This window comes from Lagopus leucura, unplaced genomic scaffold, assembly GCF_019238085.1.
Source record: "Lagopus leucura isolate 7727_CA_CO unplaced genomic scaffold, USGS_WTPT01 Super-Scaffold_100019, whole genome shotgun sequence".
Classification (NCBI taxonomy): domain Eukaryota; kingdom Metazoa; phylum Chordata; class Aves; order Galliformes; family Phasianidae; genus Lagopus; species Lagopus leucura.
Window position 1 is genome coordinate 3962295 of NW_024962273.1, and position 21492 is coordinate 3983786.

Sequence of the window (21492 nt, forward strand, 5' to 3'; positions counted from 1 at the left end):
TCTGATTACCGTTACTTTCTCTGAGCCGTCTCCTCCCGTAACCAGACATCTTCCCTACCGCAGGATTATGAACATATCATGTCACAAGATGTGCCGCGTCCGCCGCGTCGCGGTGACAGCACATGGTATGTCAGTTTAGGGAAAGCACAGCTATTCCATCCCACCCACCTTGTGCTCCCATGGAACTGCCAAGCCCGCAGTGCTCCGCCGAAGAACCATTTACCATAATATTAGTTGTCAGTAAATTCAAAGACGGAACTCCTGAAGCTATAAAATGGATTAGAAGCAATTTAAAAAAGAATTAACAAACTAGAGTAAGAGTATACTGTCAACAAACAAATGCTTCATCATAGCACTGTAATTTGGAATTTTAATTACCCCTCTGCTTCTGTAACAAAACAATGTCTGAACTGGCAGCCATTTGAATCTCTCACAGGTCATTGAGCATTCTAGTTAATTACTCTATGAATAGCCTGTTTTTCTCCCCTCTGGAAACACGTTTCTAATGGCAGTCAAGGTCTGACAAATGTGTCATCTACATAATTAGCTAGGAAGCAACACAAAACATTAAACATGCTTTGTGCCGACAACTATCAAAACATTTCATTTGTTGTCAATTATTCATTACTTTGTAGGTTCTGAAGGGGTTGTTATTATGGAAATAAGTCCAGATGCTAACAAGGTTAGAGTTTTTTATTCAAATTAGTAATCAGAGGGCTAACTTTAAAAAATGTATCCCGTGCACATTCATGGCGCCGTTCAATCAGTACTAAATTATAAACGAATTTAGTCAAGTTCAAGTTAAAATAGCCATGGCAGAGCGTATACACTAATTTGTAGAGTTGCATCTCTCTTTGAAGTTTTAGGATCTAAGCTGAAGTAGCAAACTTTCAGAACCTTTAGCAAGGCTAATTTGTGCTCGGTAAATAGAGTAAAGATTTTCACAGCGTGAGATAATGTAAGATTGGGAAAAAAAAAAAAAAAAAGAGAAGAAGAAGAAAGAAAGAAAAAGAAAGAAAGAAAGAAAAAACCTGGAGGTTTTTTGAACCCTTTTTTTCTATCCCTCTGTCACTGAGCGAAAGTCAAAATCAGCATTTCCGACTCGTCTGAACTTCAGTTTGGTTTAACGAGGAAGCCAAACCAGTACGTTCACCACTCCCTTAATAGAGCTGAAATGAATTTATGCTTGCTTTCAAGAAGAAATAGGTAGTGGTCATTTCATTTTTCTGTGATCTCATTATGATGCTGTCTATCAAGCAACACAGCTGAAATAGTACAGGGAAAATGCTTGGATGGTAAATAAAATGGGCAGTTTAACAATAAAATTAACTTCTTCCTTGTTAGCAAAGATTACGTTGGCTGAAGTCTTAGAAAATATACAACACACAACAGAGAATACTTTCTCACAGGGTACACATAATAGAAAAAAAAAAAAAAAAAAGAGGAAAAAAAAAACACCAGAAAAACAAAACGCTTTGTTCTGAGACTTGCTCTGATATGGGGATGAAATAATGCCTGCAAGTTAAGAAAAAGACCCTGAAAAAGGGTTGAGAGCCAAATCCCATTGCTCCAATGGGGAAACTTGCTCACTGAAGTAAACAGAACCCTGAAATATCCTCATGCACTCAGGTTCATCAGCAGCAGGATGGATGGGGAAACAGAGACATGAGAGGGGTGAGTTGGGATGACACACAGCAGATCTCAATTCTGAAGGTACAGAACCAGGCTGAACACAGCAAGAAGACATATGGCGTGTTTCATTCCTCATTCTCCTGCTCTAGGAAGGATAAAGATAATGTTGCCCAACAGATATATTTGTTTCTCCAATTGATATTTCTGTGTTTTGTGACAATATTTATGTTGCAGAATTAACACTGGACCTATGTTTATGGACTAGTTCATGATTATCTGGGGAGAATTCACTGTTAGAACATAATAAGTCAATAAATGTCACCTTCCACTCTAGCAATGAAAGCAGGAGGTTTTCTGCTCCTAGAAATATTTTGTCAAGATTTATCTTTTTTTTCCTCCAGGAAAAAGAGTAAACTGGGAAAAAAACAAATCCTCAGAAACTTTCCCTAAATAAACTATATGATAAAAGAAGCTGTGATGATCTCTCGGAGATTGAAATAATCCATTTTCAGCTGACACTACCCATAGCAATGAAACCGAAAAGAGGGCTGGAGTCTGTCTTGTAATTAACATTAAACAGATAACATATTTATGAGGAAGTCAAAATATTTTGGAAGCCGATAATCCTGTAAGCCTTAACATGGTATAAAAACAACAAATAAATGCAAAGTGTTACTGTTACACATGCCTGCCTGATCAATGGTTTTCACATATTGATCTATAAATGGAGTTGACAGTCTGTGTTGGCTGCACATTTTCCAAGCAGCTCTATTTTTGTACAAAACCAATACGGGCAATTACCTTTGTTTGAGATGCCAAGTCTTATCAATTCAATGTGATTTAGTGTCATTTTAATTAAATATCAGGATCTACTTCAGGACAATCTATACAAACAAAGCCTCAAACTTGACTATAAGCTTGATTTGAAGTAAACATGTACAAGCCCCGAGATTGTGAAATATGGCTCAAAAACTCTGCTAAACAGAAGGCTTATATTTTTAGCAATTTTATTTCTGTCTTTTTGGCTAGCCATAACTTTGGCAAGTGTGCTACAATCACAGGAGTAAGAAACAAAGGAAGATTGCTTCCCACTCCATGGTAATGTATTAGAGGGAGAAATCAACTTACCAGTTTGTTTAACCTCATCAGAAAAAGCTCTAATACATTACCATTTTGGAATGTCTAAATAGGCTCTAATTCTTAATACAGGCACCAATAAAAAAAGACGTTTCATTGTTTGAAGTTGTTCTGAATGAAGCAAAATGCACTTCCCTGGGGTTTAAGAGATGAAAATCGCAAATATTCATTTACGTTCCTGGTTCAGACATTAACATTAAGCACAGAAAGAGCCCTTGCTTACCACAGTGTGTGTCCAGCTTCATGATTTATGCTCTTTAAACTCTACGTTAATATCCATTTCAACCTTTGCACAATGCTCAAGCATTTCCATAGCAAATAAATAACAAAAATCCCCAAGAATCCACATTTCACTTTTGCATGACTTAGCTCCTGCCTCCCCCATTTGCATCTTTACTACCACAAAACGCATAAGTGCATATGGCCCCGCTGATGTATGATGCATATCCTTCTTTGTCACACTGCCGAAAATAATCTGTCCACCTTCAGAAGTATAGCCCCAGGTGTGCTTAGGAACATCACAGCCAACACTGTAGAATACAACAAATCCCTCTGAGAAAACTATGTATTTTCTTCTCCATAAATCACCAGCAATCCTTCTAGATTTGTGTCTGTTTTTTGCCCTTTATGCCCAGAGTGTTGATTTTATTCTTTTTTCAAGCGTGTTTTATAAATATATAGTTCTGCTGATTGTTCAAAATGTGCCAAATGCTGATTGCTTTAATCCACTGGAGTCGGTGTGTTTTGCATAAGTTAGGTAAAGAGGATTTGACCCATTTATTAATAGAATTATAGTAGGCATATTCCTAATACGGGCAGAGACAGAGTAACATGGAGTCTTTTATTCAGCTCTTAATAGGTGCAGAAATAAAAATCTCTCCCCAATGATAGGACAAAAACACACAGTTGAGGTAAAACCGAAAATAAGCAATGATCAGTGGATACTTTGTAATGATCTGAACAGAGGCAAGCTCTTCAAAAATTGAAGATTTCCAAACAGAAAATCAAGACAGATCCTTTTTTTTTTCCCCCTTCTAGCACAAAATAATTGGCTTAGCCTGGCACATGAGTAATACACATCTTTCAGCGGGGGTCTGCGTGCTTCGAAATGTAGAAGTGAGGCTTGTGAGTGTACCAAGAAAGTATGTCATGAATTTTTAAAGAGGATTACTGAATTTGAATGTACCTGTGTATGTATGTGTCTATAAGCTGAGCCCTGCTCTTTCCAGACTCCTGGATGCCAGGGATTGCTCCCCCCCATTGCTTCTCCCTAAATCCTTCCCAAGTCGCATGCACAGATTTGCTGGCTTGCAGTTGACACCTGCAATTGAAATTTCAGTTGTCTTTTAACTCAAATTGCACTGCGTATTATGCAAGTATTTGAAAACATAGGGATCCATAGGAATTTTGCTTTCGGCTGGGGTGTCACCAAACAACTTTAAGGGGCTTATGGAAGCAAATACGCCCACTTTCAGTCTGTCAATATCTAGTCAGAAAATTCAGCATGGCAAAAAGAGATGAAAAGAATCGAAATAGAAAGGGAATTAGTAGCATGGCAAGCATTCATTCTACTATATTGGAGCCAAGATTGCTGGGTAAAATGACATATACATAGTAAAACTCTGCTTTTAGATAATTAGCTCCTAAACAAACGCGGCACAAAGCAACTTTTCAGCTCTTGGCCAATGAACAGATATCATACCTGCAATGGTTTTTTGGGACGCGGTGGGAAATATTTATGTCTCATTTAACTTTTTAGAGCCCTTGCTCTGTAACAGTCCTGCCTACTATCCCCAAATCTAAAGTTATGTAACAAGGTAATATCAACAATGAGAAACTGCATGATAAAATCCTGCCCAAAAGTGAAAAATGCTAATTTTGTCTCATTTAGCAGCTGGATACAGAAATGCTCATTAGTTTTAAGAGGGTTAATCCTTTTAACTTTTGCATATTGATATGCCAATTATGCCTAATTGTACAAGAGGCATCAGTCAAGGTAATAGTGCATAAACACATGAAAGTTATTAAGTACATCCCAACATGTAATAAAGTAGGTGTTAATTGGTAGCTGAGTTCTGCAGGCTATTGAGGTGGATAATTCATTGAGAGATGGATCACTTGTAATTTCTCTACATAATTCCTTTTGCAGTCTCATGCTGTGATGTTTTCATGCTTGTCAAAAACAACTGCAGCCTAGTGCCTTTTGTTAAACACAGCCAATAAAATATGTTAGGCATCATTAAATATACTTAACTTTTAAACTTCTTCAAAGGTACAGTTCTTCCCGATAATACATTATAGTATTCCCAGTAAATTACTATAAGCATTGACTCAGGTTTGTACTGGTAGAACATTTTGCTTCGGATAAAAAGGAAGAAATACGTGCAACGTGTTGTGGGAAATTGTAGGAATTGTTCAAACTGATCAGAAATGATACATATAAAGAGATTTTTGTTCTTTGCAGAAATACATGTCCCTGAAATAGGTTCAGGCATAGCAGAGAAACTTGGGAATAACAAATGTATTTCTAACAAAGCTTGAATTTTGAGTTTGAATTTAGGGTAGAAAATCCAGATGGTAGAATTGACTTTCTCCACGTAGTAACTTTTTGAGAAAGCTGATTATTTCATTGGAATGCATTATATGAACAAAACAAAAATTAATAGCTTACATGGTTGTGAAAAGTGACCGAGACTTGGGACTCTGTCCCCAGCCAGCAGAGTTTTCTCCCTCATTTGCATTCTCTGAAAACAAAATGGATCTGGAGTCCAAAAAGTGGCTAACACTGCATAAATAATTTTGTAACGTTATATGGCCTCAGCTGCAAGTTGCCACTATTATGGAAGGAAATTAACCAGGGGAGACTCATACCAATCAGTTTGTTTAGTAGCTCAGGAGGAGTACAGGGGCAGGGACACAACTGGCGGAACAGTTCATTGCTAACTACTTAATTTCAGGGGGAAAAAAAAGGTAATAGATAAAAAAATGAGTCAGCTCTTTCAACTCTGTCAACTATTAAAATATTAAGGTTTCTTTTTCTTCAGTGTTTAATTTTGCAGTTAATTCATTCTTACAGCAAGCCTCATTCTTCTTATTGGCAAAGTTATCCTTTATGTACAGAACTGTAATTTCCTTTTTTTTCTTTATTTCTTTCTTTGTCTGGTTTTCATCTGTTTAGAAGTTGTGACATATCTCTGATACTGTTAAGTATTATCCCCTACAGCAGCTGTATTTAAGCACTCTAACACTTGAGAGCTCAAATGTCGTTATTCTGGCCACCAAATTCTGTGTTTCAGCAAAGGAAAATTGTTCTTCCAGCACCTAGCCATACATCTAAGAATGTAATAGTGCCATTAAATCCCTTTGTGTAAAGGACTGTCATGAAGCTGGTGTCTTAACCACACCCAAGATAACTCCATGACTTTTAAAATCTTGGAAGACATGAAATATGAGGAGTATTTTACTTACAGGCTCAAGGACTTTCACATTCTCAGACAGAATCATAGATTTGCTTTGGCTTAGTCTGTCATGGTGACTGTTGGCATTTTTGATCCTCATCTGAACAGCTCCTGTACTGTGGGAAGGATTTGGCTTTTCAGAGGCCATGTCAGAAGTTGCAGACCTTTCCATGGCTACTGGGTTGACCTGAAGAACACAAAATGAGAGTATTAATCAAGAGATCCTTCATGCAAAAAAGTATCTGTGCTGCTTATACGTTGTCACTGTAATCAAGAGATGTTATTTTGCTGGCAACTTCTTGATCATCTTTGAATACCAGGATAACTATCAGCTGTGTCATTCTGCAGTTCTATTATTGTCCTTATCACTCACCCATTCAACTGCCTTGGAAGACTTGGTTTATGTAAAAGATTATCCTTATCTCAAAAGCCATTCTCCTGCGTGGTTTAATCTCCCTGCAAGCCTCTCTCATGTCCAGCTGGCAGCCACTACACTTTGTCTATGGCCCTGCTCGTGCCACACATTTTAAACCTTTCAAGGGAAAATGACATGTTTTGGAACCAATTAACATATCTTACCTCCACAGTCTGATACATACACGTTACAAGTGCACTAAAGAATCACATTACAACTAACTCTACTAGTATCCTAAACTCAAACTCAGATCTAAAAAAAAAAAAAAACAACAACAACAAAAGAACAACAACAAAAAAAAACCCAGACACTTTATTTTTAACTATTTTAACAGCAGCATGAATGAGATTTTTGATTCTGCTCTCGGTTTTAAAATTTTGAAATGAGAAGATGGTTGGGCACATTAGCTCTCATGCTTCAACAGTTGGGAAGCAAGGTCTTCTCAACCCCTGACAATGAAACTCCCTGATTTCACAGAAGTCTATTTCTAAGAAGGCTTCAGAGCAAAGGAAGATAAGGTGACAAGGTACTAGTGTACACGAGGAGTGCTACAGCATGTCCTACTGCAGTATGGACAAGACTACGGAACACTGTTGTGGTGGGAGGACACAGATCTCATACCTTTATCCTTTCCTGGTCCCAGTAAATCATTTTCTTCCAGAAGATGCCCTTCAGCTACAGATGTGGAAGAAAATAAAGAAGAAAGGTCGAAGTACAGCAGAATGACTGAGGCTAAGAGGGACCTCTGGAGGTCATTTGGTCCAACCTCCTGCTCAAACTGGATCACCACAATGCCTAGAACTGAGTCCAAATACCTTTTGAATATTTCCAAAGGGATTTAAACTCATACAAGCTGAAGATACAGAAGCATGAAGAAACACAGCTCTCTTGAATAGAGTAACAAGAAGGTAGTGCTTCAACATTAGGCATCACCCACCTAACGTTATGTGCCATGATAGAAACATTAACTTCCAGGCAAACAGCAAAGCTCATGCTCTTTGTTTCCTGCACTGAATTAGTTATGCAAGAATCCCTACAGAAGTTGAACCATGAAAGGAGAGGAGAAAATACTGCTAAAGCTTTTACCTGCTACTCAGTTGTATTCAGATCAATTTTTGCTCCAGTACTGATATTAGGACAACCTACTGATGTGGACCTTTTGGAAATGGCACTGAGTGTTCTTCCTCTCTGAGATGCTTCTCCAGACCCATCAGAGCATCTACCACTCAAAGCCATGGTGCAGAGATACTCTGCCATTCTGGCAGTCGGAACTGCAGCAGTTATATGCAGAAAAACATTTTTCCTTTCTTTGAAACTTGGAGAGTCAAACCATTTTGTATTTCATGTTGGTGTCAAAGCAAAATCACTTCCCAACAGATTTTCAGAAGGCTCCAGGCTGGAGAGCTGATCAGACTCGAGAGACTAGAGCAGAGCTGGCTGTGTCCCCGCTCTAATGCTTGGCTCAAACACACCCCTCAGACTTGCTTCTGAAATCCTCCACCTATAAAACTCTGACATATCTCCTCTTGGGAGTTTTATGGGGTTGTAATTAAGTATTCTCTGCTTGATGTTTACAGTACATGATATTCTATTAAAAAAAATAAATAAATTAGTACTATGAGAAGCTCATGCCCAGATCTTAAGTAGGAGCACCATCAGTAAACTCCAAGTCTGCAAAGACCTCTTGATTTTAATCTCACTGAGCCCCAGCTCATTTTTTTTCTGAAACTGAAACTAATTCATACTTGCTTTATTATAATGTGAAACACCAAAATTACAAGAAACAAACAAAAGAAAAATAAACTCTCAGGATTTCCTCTCTCAGATTTTGTTTGTCTGCCTGTAGAGCACGGTGAGATTGTGCAGAATCTGAAAGGCATAAGGTACAGAAGCTGCTGCCTTGGGATTTCCAGGTAGAAACCCTTTGCTGCCCGGTGTCACCAGCTCTGTGAGCCAGTAGATGGCACCCTCAATATGAGCTCTGCAAATGCTATTGCAGGAAGAATTTGGTAGTAATCAAAATCTGTTCTCTCTTTTTTAATATTTCCAGAAAATTACAGAGAGGGAGACAGTCAGCAAACAGACATAACATTAACAGAAAAGAGAGGAAGGGTCCTATCTGATGCTTTTACAATCTGATGCCTCCAAACAGTTATTAGCATGGCTGGGGCCAAGCTCAGGCTGGTTTTGCAGGGGAATTTGTTTCCCTTACTTTGGAAGACAGAGCTGCCAAGCCCTGCGCAACTGCTTATGAGGCACTTCATGTTCATTATATAATTAGCTAATTTGCCTTTTGGCAAACAGTTAGCATCTGGATATAAATTTTAGTTTTGAAACCTCCTACCGTTGATTTGTTGGATACAGGCATTGAACCAAGGCAGGCTTTCCCCCCCCCCCCCCCTCCTTTTATTTATGTGGATTTCTAGAGCAAAGGGATTTTATGGGATTCACCTCAGAGAAAAGGAACAGGGGAAAATGCTGAAAACCCTCTTAGAAGTACATTTTCAGAGGCAGTGTCAAACAGAAGTAGCAGCTCAGGTAAGGGTGGGAAAAAGTCAGGATGAAGTACAGGAGCAAAAAAAAGGCCCTCACATGAGGTTGGATGGATGACACAGAAGGCGAAAAGTGAAAAAGGACAGCTTTAATATCTGGAAAATGAGAAGATGAGATTACTTATGGAGCAAGGAGAATCACATAGATGAAGGGACAAATCATGTTTCTATCTGGAAGAGCAAAACCAAGTCAGTCGTACATGAAGCACCTCTTTTGGAGATTGCCTTGGGAGTTTAAATCTTTCAGTGGAGGAAGGAAGGGGCTGTACTGACCATGAGAACAGCAGCCTCAGTGGGTCAGCACTTGGGGCTGCTTCTCCCGGGAATTAGTCTTCTTGTTTGGGATGCTAGGAAGTACATAACACAGCACTTGCATGGTGAATTGAGCTGACGTGAAGTCAGAGCTCAGACACCAACTAAAGGTGTTATGTGACTGCCAAATGGGCAAGGGACATTTTACCTATCTGGCAAGTAAACGGATAATAAACTATAGCCCTGATTTCACTTCTGTACACATGTTGTGGAAGCAAAGAGTACTGCAGAGGTGAGCAATGGAAAGGTTACAGTGCATGCAAATCTGTACACAATGTAAAGCCGTCCCATTTCTGAGAATCAGGCTCAGGTTGAAAGAGAAATATTGAAGACATGCAAAGAACAGATCTCTGGCTTCCTCACTTAATGCTAAGTCTTGATAAAACAATTGAAAAAAAAACCAACATTTTCCATAATATTTCTTTCAAAAGCACTGTTTTCACAGAATCTTCAGCAGTCAAAATACTTCAATTATTTCAAATATTCCTTTGCAAAAAGACTTATTTTCTGTCCCTATTACCTTTATAATCACTGTTTCTGAGATGATAAAGGAAGCAAAGTAACATTGTTAACTTTCCAACTAAAGAAAAACTCGTAATGTTTTCAGCTTATAGCTTTCTTCAGGAATTACAGAAGTAAATGATTCATCTCACTGCTATTTGTTCGTCTTTGGTAGCTTGATTATTCTATCTCACAGTGACAGCCAGCAAGTATTCCTCTCCTACAGCAGCTCATGGATCTAGAGCAAGTTTCATACTGCAGTTATCAGGTTTTTAATTCATTTTGACATGTTGCTACGTCCAGAAATGGCGAGTATATGATGAGAAGGGTGACTGGTAGGGTGACTTTCCTGAGTTTTTGGTACAGTATCAGTAATATTTGTATGTAAGTTTTTTGTGAAGCAACACTATGCAATGAATCAGAAAGAAACGCAAAGTCAAATTCATCAAGAAACAAGATGATAGCAGTATTTCTATGTTTTGACCTGAATTATTCCTATGTTTCAATGTCAATTCATCTCAGACCAGATATTTATAACAAGTACCATTATCCAAGAAAGGAAAAATATGTCTGTGATTAATATTATTTGTTGCATTGTTTTTCAACATTAAGAAATTAAAACCGTTGCATATAATTTTCAGTGTTTATCAAAATCGGCTTTTAATTTCTTCCAGCTTTGCTCCTGGGGACATTTTACAGCATCAAAGTCAGAAGCACAGTGAATATGAAGGGGTTTAGTGCAACATGAAAACACTTTAAATCAAAGTGCACCTGGTTACAGTCATGAATTGCATTCTTTCAGCTGAAGAGCAACACTGTACATGAAGAGCATCCATCAAAGCCTATCAAAATAATATCAAGGAAAAATAGAATTCAGCACTAGGATCACCAATATACTAAACCTACAGGTCTGAAAGGCTATAAAAACAGAAGAGGAAGTAGGAGTTAACAAATGCAAGAACAAGCTCACGCCACACGTGGTGAGTCAGAGCATTCTTGCGAAGTAGAAAACATATTGCTGTGTCTCTGAGAGAAGTGTTTAAAATCAACACATCTACATAAATATTTCTGCCATTGGATTTTACTCTGAGCCTTCTCCACGCTGTACATTATCTCTGCTGAAGTACAGCTCAGGGGCAGGAAATGCTTAACACACAACTGATGGAAACGAAGGGGGACAGATGAAACACCTATAGGTAAAGAGAGAGGACAACAAATAAACTATCACACTATTATTATTATTATTTTTTTTTTTTTTTTACTCTTTTGCCCGCTGTGTTCCACCTCTATTTTTTTTCTTCCAGCCATCTGCAGCATGCCACTCTCACAGCTAACATGTCACACATCTGCACCCAGGGCACAAACAGCAGAGAGAGTCCTGATGCCAGCTTAGAAAACAACAGAAAATTCATCGTAGTGAAAATACAAAGCAGTAGTAGCATTCCTATGCCTTTTCCATTGCAGAAAAAACGCTATTCAGCCTGAAATAATTTGTACTCAGGAAGTAGATTTTATTTCAGCCACCAGTCACATTCTCTGTTCAGAGAGGGAGATCAGGAATAACGCTATTTCAGCACTGCCTGGGTCTTTAGTCCTGTTTTAGCCCTTTGTATCAGATAAAGCAGAACTTTACACAGAGTTTGGTCTGCTGTAAAATGTTAAATGTCCTAACCTTAACAGCATCGTTTCACTTATCAATTAAACTTGCAATTTCATCAGTAAGCAGCAGACAGTTCCTACTTCCTCTATAGCCGTGCTCATTTACAATAATTCCTCCTTTTATAGGGCTAATTATTACAGTTCCTTTTACCTTCTTACCTGATAAAGCCATGTTTGACTTTCAGGGATGCCTCTCACAACAAACTGCTCACTGAGCAAGGACCACAGACGTCATCTCACCTCCTGTTTCTAATGGCTGCCCTTGTAGTCATTCTTTTGTCCCACAGAGATCTACAGACAGCTCTAATTCACATGGACAGTTGTCCATACATCTCTCATGTCAAAGGGAAGAGTAGAAAATCTTTTCTGTTTTGGTTGCAGCAATATTCTACCACCCAGCATTCTTCGGCTACCATGTGGAAAATATGGATTTTGGCTTAATATTCCCTTGTTTATTTATGGACTATTATTGTAATAATAATACAGTCTCTGGGAAGGATGTACCTAAAGACAAAGTTTGGCCTAGCTTGGCCAAAATTGTAGTAGTCTTCTTAGACAGTACTTCCAGGCATTGTTGTTACACAACTCTTAGGATAAAGTAAGGTTTTAATTTGATCCTTGATATGATGATCATGTCAACCTTATCTACTCTCTTACTAATAAATAAAACTTAGTTAATAACAACATAATTCTCATGTACCAACTTAATACCTAATAGGAACAAACTGTGTTATCACCTAAAATAACATCACACTACTTACTCCAATACAGAGCCAGGTGTGGAGATATGCTTTATAATAGATTACCATGCATCTGAGTTATCACTTGCAATGTGCCACAGACCCACAGGAGTGCACAGTCTGTACTACAGACTGCAGCCTGCTAACCTGAGACAGTTACAGCTGGATGCTTCGGTGATTTCCTGCCTATTGACAGCAGCACTAAAATACAAGAAGTGCCTCAGTGCTATGAAGCTTGACTGTAGTTTGTTCTAAATTTTTCTACTAGCAATAACACCTTTCACCATAAAAAAGAAGGATAAAATACAAATAATAGAAGACTTATCCTGAGTTCTATCAGATGGCAGCAAAATATCTTAACCAAATACACAATTTTGGTGAAAATATTAATATAAAAATATATTAATTTAAAAAATATTAATATTAATATTAATTTGGTGAAAATATTAATTAATTAATTAATTGAAAAATTTTTATAAATAAATAAAAATATTTAATATTAATTAAATATTAATTCACAAATTTGGTGAAATTAAATTAATTTTTTTTTTTTTTTACAAGATGTTGCTCTGCTTCTCACAAGGATGGGATGAAGAGAGACAGAGAATATGAACAGACATGCTAGACTGCCAGTCAAACTAGAATTAAGCAGAGACCAACGGTCTTCCTCTGCGTCATTCTCAAATCTTACACTAGCCTAAAGCCCTTAGGTCTCTTCTCTGCTATGTGAAGGCCATTAAAAACAGCAGGATCAGTCAACAAAAAAAATAAAGATCTGAATAAACTACTTGTACACTATAGGGGAGAGATATGTTATCTCTGGATTTTTTTACTTTTTATTTTTCTATCTACAATAGTAAATGGCTTAACTAGAAAAGAAAGAGAATGGGGGATATTCTTCCAAAGTTTTGCAGATAGGACCAACTCTTCACATCTATATTAAATGACTACAAATCCATCTGCAGTTCTCCATGATCTGCTAACCACAGGGCTTGCCTGTGCAAATAAAATTCTGCTAGGAAATATCATTATAATAATACTCGAATCAACAAAAACACAAGCTACTTCAAGGCAGCAAGTGACTGCATATGGCCATATCTCCTCTTGCGTCACTTAGTTTCTTAATGATATTGCATGTGAAAGTCCCAGGAAAGGTAACAGTTGTTTCAAAAGCGTGTCTGTCACAATATATCATATAAGATAGCATAATGGAGTCTATTTTCATCATTCGTATGTCAACTTAATATCTCATTTTCAAGTAGAACTTGAAGCTAAAAGTATTCTTTGTGTACGGTTTGGCCTACATATGTTTTGAGAACAGTTGTCCATAGTAGAAATTCAGTTGAATATGTAAAAGAACATGCCTGGGGAAAAAAAAAAAAAAAAAAATTCCTTCTAGGTCTTCCTGTTGGCAGCAGACTGCATCTCTTTCTGGAGAGCATCTGATCCACAACACCTGCCTCCATTTCCCGTGCTGTGCAAGTTGAACTACAATGTTCCAAATGGCAAAAACTCATTGTGTATATACAGCATTACAATGATTTTTTTTTTAAATGAAAAGCTTTGTCTGATATGTATCACTTCTTGTGCATTCTAAGATAACGAATAGCAGAATGAGAGTGGTTCAACCACTGAGCCAATGACAGGAAGATATTCTGAGCATCACAGAAATTCATGGCAATTGAACTGATTTAACACCAAGTAAGATCTCAGAAGTACTAGAGGGGATGAGAGGAATACTGTTTGGTTACTCATGACCATCCTTCACCATCCTATCCGGTGAGAAAAAGGTAATTTCCTCCTACTTCCATCCTTCCTGCCAAATATTTGTATGCTACAAAGCAGCGCAGAGTAGAGCCGTAGAACCACCATGAATGAGACTAAGCACCTCTGAACTCATTTTACATCTTCACATGACACTTGCCACACAGCAACTTTTTAGTTTAAAGCTGTCTAAATTAAAAAAAAAAAAAAAAAATCCAATGTTTTCTCTAAGAAGATCACATAAGAATCACAAATTTTCTCCAGTGCTTGAAAGAAATCTGTTTCTATAGCCTAAATGTTCAGAAAAGCGTTGTTACTTTTAATGTTGCCAGATCTGAAGTGATGAGATACTACAGGAAAGGTTATTCTTGCCGTATTTACAGATACAAGCAGAAGCAGAAGTGACAGAAATCTCAAAGTAAGACTGCTTGAAATACTTCCAGCTCAATTTTGCAGAACTTCTCCTCACAGAGATTCAGATATTCATCCAAACTTTCCATGCTTACCTGAAGCAGACATGTGGCGATGGTAATTTTGGAACATCCCAAACTCTCTGGAGAAATGGAAGAGTTAGCACCACAAGGCAAACTGAGGTATTAGAAAAAAATTTAAAATGCAAGCAAGCTTGCCATGAATAGCCCAAGAAACATATTTCCTATGAGCTAAAGAAACTCAGTTTCCATTTGACTGCCACTACATAAGTAATTCATCACAAGGATAGCTTGGGTAGGACCTTACAGCATATTGATGACCTACACCACGTTCATGTCCACATCAGACAACAGGTTGACTTATGGTGGAGGAAGCACCTCATACTGACTAGGGGGTAAGAGTACACACAGATTTTGACCTCTAAATTATCTGGGGGCACAGATCACTGCACATTTGCCATATTGTTATCCATTTTGTAGTTCTATAAACCCATCAGCCTGATCATTCTGTTTACTGAACAGGAAAGGCTTTAAACTTCTCAGACTTTAAAAACAATATTAAAAGGAAACATGATAAAATAACTTCTCTCTAGCACAACTTGTCTTACAACAAGAGGCCTGCTTCTTATTCAGACAGTCAGATCCCCTCCTGCCCACTGCCTGATATAGCATCCGATCACCGTGCTGTGCACATGGAAGTGCCGCCTACCCTCCCTCCCTCCTTCTCCATACATATCTGCAGCAGTTCTCAGCTGTGATCCTACAGCTGCTCCCTTCCTTCTCACTGCTCCCACTTCCCATCTGAGGGGGGAAAATACAGCTCCAGATACATTTGATCTGTTCCCACACTCCATTTTTCTTTTGCAGAGCTCCCTTGCTGCTCTTGCAAGGGAAGCGCTGTGACAGGCAGCAGAGATAGCACTTACAATTTACAAGAAAACTTTGAAGCTACAGCAGGAACTAGAAGGGGAAATTCTTTGTGGTTTGCTTTGGGTGAGCCCCTCTTCTGCCTTTGGTGGGCACCTGTGTTACTCTCTTTGCCAACCACCTCTGATGGGCCCTGAGAGGAGCAGAAGGTGCCAGCAGTGCCTGCCCTGCTGCACTGCTCCCCTGCACACAAAGGGGTAGGACAAAGACGTTGGTTTGATGTGATGCTATCTCATATCAGCCGCTAAGGCATCCGCTTGCAGCAGAAGGTAAATACCAAGGGTACAGCGCTGCTAAAAATAGAATGTCTTTGAGAAGTTTGAGTACAAACTCCAGTAAATGCACCTAAATTTATTACTGAAAACTTGCTTTGTTTTATGTCTGATCAGGCATCAAAACGTTATTTCACAAAGGTGACTCAAGACAATGCCAGAAACCTTGTATGCATGCTCTGTTCATATGAGAGGAGCAGAGCCACCTGAACCCCCAGTCCCACACAGATGTGTTGCACTTAGTAGGAGCAGTCAGAGCCTGCAGCAGTGGCAGCAAAAATGCAGCAACTCCAGGTCTGGTGAGTAAACACCAACAGTCATAAGTGAGAAGAGTGGCATTCACCTGTGTCGCCCCCCACCCCCTCCCTGCAGGGGGCTGTGAAGAGCAAAAATGAAAGAGCCATGCATTTAAATAGTAAAATTGAGCAGTGGTGTAAGGAGAGTTGATGTCCTTACATTTAATTTGCATGTTCTAACTGATGACTTTCAAAACACTCTTTTTAAAAGAAGTATCTGATGCCTTTTCAAGCCCTTTTTGAACCACTAGTAATTTCTATTTAACTTTCCATCCTACCAGATCAGGTTGTCCAAAGTCCCATGCAGACTGGCTTTGAGCGTCCACAAGAATGGGGCATCCACAGCTTCTCTGGGCAGCCTGTGCCCATGCCGCACCACCATCATGGTGAAGAATTTCTTCCTAACGTCTAATCTAAATCTTTAGTTTAAATTCATTCCCTCTCGTCCTCTCACTACACTCCCTAATAAAACCATCACCCTCTAGTCTCTTTCCTTCTTAAGTGCATAATGTGATGTCTGAAGGCTGAATGTTCTTCCCTCCCAAGCCCTAAGGAATGGACACAGTGAGGGATCAACATCATACACATCTCTCCTCCCCATTCTCTGAGGCTGTGCAGCTGTGCTCACTGTGTCTTACATTTGCTGTTGCTGCGTGCATATAGTGTCCTAACTCACAGAGCTGACAGAGCTCATATTCCTTGTCGATTCCATCTGGGTGCAAAGCAAGCCCTGGGAATCCCACCTACCCAAGTTAAAACATCCACGCAGTGCAATAGCTTCAGTCCCCAAACATCTGTATGCAGTGAAAGATGGATCTCTGACAATAAGCCTCTGTGCTTAATTTTTTATTCTATTATGTTATAAAATTTTTGCTCTATGTCTTAAGAGGTTCCCTTTCTTCAATCTTTTGCGCTTGTGGAAAGATACAATGGAAAGTTCCAAACTTTAGATGAAAAATTAAACTAGACAAGAAGTTTCCCAAACAAAGTCTCTCAAGCATCTCTGAATATCTCAAGTCTACAAAGCTATGCACTACTCAATCTGGAGCCCCTGCAAAATTCTCTAAGGGAAATTCAAACATGAATAGAAGAAATGATCAAATCAAAGCCCCCGTTAAGACTGAGGGCAACCCTTGCCTTCATTCACCAATTGAGGAAAATTGAGAATTGAGGAGTAATTGAGATGCTTCTACTTGGGCTGGCTCCACTTCCTTCGCCATTCAAAGTGCCTCCTCCAGACAAAAATCATCGTGGGAATTTGATTAGCGATGATTAATCTTCAGTACATTTTGTCTGTTTTTTGTTGTCGTTTTTTTTTTGCTCCCCCTGATAATGTAACCATTGTGCAACATACTGTTGATATGAGAAACGTTAACCTTTCCAGCACAAGCCTCTCAACCCAGTGCAAAAAAAAAAAAAAAGAAAAGCAGTACATGTGAGAACACTTGGCCATTTGGAAAATCTGATGTAATATCTTCCTTCTGGAAAAAGTTTAGTTATCTGCAGTAAAATTATTCACTAGAAATGCATTTTTACTCATAGAGCCTGGAGAAGCTTCTGTTCTCGTTTGCTGTGGTTGCAGCAGTTACAATCAGACTCTTCTACAGTATGTGTTGAGGTCTGGCTCCTATCAGCTTTAACATGCTGGCTGAGGATTCCCACATGAATGACAGTGTTGGGTCCATCTTCCATTCTGCATTACCTGGCTCCTTCTTATCTGGTGGATGACAAGCAGTTCATGGCAGGGAGTTGGAACTGAGTAGGCTTGAAGGTCCCTTGCAACTCAAACCATTCTATGATTCTATGAATACTGAGATCATCCTGCAGGCTGGACCTGGACCCACCAACCATGAAGGTTACTCTCTCAGAGCCTTGAACTCCAACGCTGCAATATCTTTACAAATGATCTATGTCATTACGCTCCTTGCCCACAAAGGAAGAAAGTTTAATAACACTCCGAGCAGCAAATACGTTCAGGAGAACTACGCCTGGTCTAAGAGGAACAACATCTGGCTCAGATAGGCGCTTTGGTGTCTGATTCAGCAGCAAATACAGTGGTGGTTTTGCTCAGGGTGGGGCAGGAAAAGAAGAAACAAAAGGCAAGCACATCCTTAAAGCACATCTCCTCAGCTCTCAGTCATATTCACTTCTGGGTTTTTCTTCCTCCTTTTCTCACCCACCTCCCCTTTTCATGTTGCACTTGTGCAGAAAAACTGGTGTGTGTGTCTTGGAGGAGTCAGAAGTCACTTCAAGTTCATTTGTTTATGCCTGTTTAGATCACAGGAATAGGCTTTGGAAAAAAAAAAAACCACACACTACAAATCCACAATACTCAGCTCAAATACAAGTGAATGATTAACTATCTGGAATGTCATGATGTACGTGCCTTAAACAACTATCATCCACTAAGCATCCTGCAAGAGCTAACCACGTAAGGAGACTGAGTGCTAGTAGGGGTTCCATTTGCCCCGCTCAGGTTGCAAAAGCAAGCTCAGAAAACTCGCATGTGCTTTTCCCATTCATATAACCTTCTTAAAAAAATAGAAAACCCAAAACATTTCCTCCTATTTCATCCAGGCTGGAAGTTGTCACCTCACTGTCCTTCAGGATAAGTAAATAAAGCAATAAAGATGATGGGAGTCCATAGACTCCATAATACGAGGGCTCACTCCTATGTGAGTGAATGATCACCCCTTTTGGATGCTGATAAAAGAGCTACCAGTACACTTAAGACTGAGACCACTGATACATGCAGATCAATTTTGTGAGAATGTTTCAGAAACAGATAACGTAAAAGCACCCTCACCTAGAATAAGTTTGCAGGTTTCCAAACACAAACTCAGCAGGAGATTGTGCTGTTGTAAATGAGCTGAAGCAAAGCCTGCTCTGAGACAAAAACGGCATTGCAGCAAACAGTTTCACAGTGACAAAAGATGCTGGAAGTCTCCACAGGAAGGAAAAAGGAGGTGGTTTTGTGTAGGATGTGCTATCAGGCAAAGAAAACTGTTATTGTGCTCTGAATGGCACTTAAATTATCATGATAGATACATAGTCAAAGGCCAACCTTTCAACCCATCTCAGTGGTACAGGACTAAAGCTATCAACAAAGAAAACCATGAAAGTTATTAAAGCAACTTCATACAGATGGCATCCACCACCACCTGTGAAATGGATTCGGTAAATCCATGTAGAAGTCTTAACTGAGAGATGGGATGCACAGAAACTGGCTGAAGTTCCAGTGATGCATTCTTTTGTTTTTAAAAGATCAACCCAAGCTACACTTAGATATGCCAGGTTAGGAAGGATCAGTACAAACATCATGTTTCAGATCTCTGATTAAAAGCACACATAACAGAGAGGCTTCTCCAGCATCAAGGGAAAGATTTTGCAAGCATGCGGGCTTCAACAACAGTGATTAGCAACTCAAAGCAATTGAGCTGATGCAGCAGAGTTATATTTCCAGAAAGTATCAGAATTGCACACTGTGGGCCTCAGAGAATTTGGTAAACGTTGCACACAACCTCCTAAGCACCATGTGACCTGGTAGAAACAGGCCACGAGGAGGTACCTTCTCCTGCTGCTAAAAGTCTGTGAGACTCCATAGCACAGAGCTGAGCTGAAGTTCTCTGGACAGCACAGCAAAAGCCATCTTTTGTAATTTCATTGTAGTATACAGTATAAAGTTTAAAACACAGAGTTTTGGGGCTAGTCGTTCCATTTGAAAAAGAAAATGAACAAATATGTGCTACTGATGTAATTGGATTGAGAGGTAAAGCGAACAAGAAATGCTGCTTTTAAATGAATTTCCTTCGGACACAAAGAGCTAAATGGCAAAGAAGAGAATTTAAAAAAAATGAATCTGAGAATCCAAACTTAGTTTACCAAATCTCACAGCTCTATGAAAAAAAAAAAGCATTTCAAATCACTCTAAAACACGTGTGATTTCTTTCAACTCTGACCCATATTTCCAAATGAAAAACAAGTTGCTTCTAATGGTAATAAGATTATCAGTTACAAACATGAGCATGTCACCAAGTTTGCAAAAACTATGTATTAGCAGGAAAACAAATCTTGTCTCTCCTTTGTGTCTGTAATCAGAACACTCTATTCTGTTATTTGAACATCTTCCAACCTTGCGATTTCTTTGTACATCTCTAAAAGCCAGAAAGCAGTGCTTGCTTATGGAGAGAAATCTAAAGCTAATTTTGCATTCTTCTTTTTCTTTGTGGCTGGCTCCAAAGCAGATGACAAAGCAGGCTGGATCTAAATAGCTTTATGCAGAAACATTCTGTTGTGGCATTTCCACCAAGCAGTGGTGGAAATACTCCATAAAGAGATATGTTGAGAGTCCCCATGGGTAAACCAGGGGTATTTTTTGTACAATGACCCTTACACTTCCCCATGCCCTATTTTTACTGCAACGACTGATGAGTAATAAAGTAGTAGCAAGCTAGTTGACGTGGAGCAGGGCAAGAGACTCTTCAGTCTCCAGTAACACCTAAAATCAACTAGAGACGAACCTCCACCACTCATTGACTCTTGCAGAATTTACCATTATTGATCACAACCCTCACAGTCACCAGCAAGGAAGCCATTTAAACACACAGGGTTAGCTGCAGCCAGACAAGGTAAGAGGGAAACATAATTCAAGTTGTTTTCCCAAGCAGTATTGCTGATCTTTTCTACTTTTGAGGATGACTACTTACAAGGGATACAGATGGGAGAAACGATCATTAGTTCAGGATGTTACAGATGATTAAATATTGTGGATATCTGAGGATATGACAGGTTTTTTTTTAGATTCTGAATATCAATTTTACATCTAAAGCATTATTTCTTATGAGCATCCTCCACATTGTTTTCAAATGAAAAAAATTGACAATAAAATAGTCGTGCTAATACAGTCTGTATTGAAAGCATACAGAACACAGTTACAGATATTATTAAAACCATTATCAGATTTCCTGAATTAGATAACAATGAATTTAAGACTCCTTACCTACAGCCTCGCAGACATCATCATCTCATCTCAAACGGTCATCAACCAGCAACAGTTTAACTGTTTCAAAAAACGGAAAACTTCTTGGTCACGTGTCCATAGCCAGCATTTGGGTTAATCTCTCTCAGCTTGTAAAGATAGAAAGAAAGCTAGAAAAAAAAAGTTAAGTCAAACCACTTCCTGCAACAGCAGAAGCTAACTATCTCACCCTAGTCTAGGGCAAAACTTTTCCGGATTGGAGGAAAAAGCCAAATTTTAAAGAATGAAAAATATCTGTTAAATTTGCACCAAACAGGTGGTATTAGATTTTTTGCAGAAGGTAAACATGAAATTTAAAAGGAAATGCTGAAAGGAATTACAGATCTAAGCCTCAAGACAACTTCCCTTTTCAGACTTT

At 38.9% G+C, this 21492-nt stretch overlaps 1 protein-coding gene across 1 annotated transcript in view; it reads right to left on the minus strand.

The window, feature by feature from the left end:
* Window positions 1-21207, minus strand: part of ARHGAP15 (Rho GTPase activating protein 15) — a 316032-nt gene extending 294825 nt beyond the window's left edge. The window contains exons 1-2 of the mRNA XM_042877717.1: window positions 21096-21207; window positions 6238-6414 (exon numbers count right to left, since the gene is read on the minus strand). Of these exons, the coding sequence (XP_042733651.1) occupies window positions 6238-6399 (162 nt within the window). The 5' untranslated portion in view covers window positions 6400-6414; window positions 21096-21207. The remainder of the gene's footprint in view (window positions 1-6237; window positions 6415-21095) is intronic.
* Between the last annotated feature and the right edge of the window lie 285 nt (window positions 21208-21492).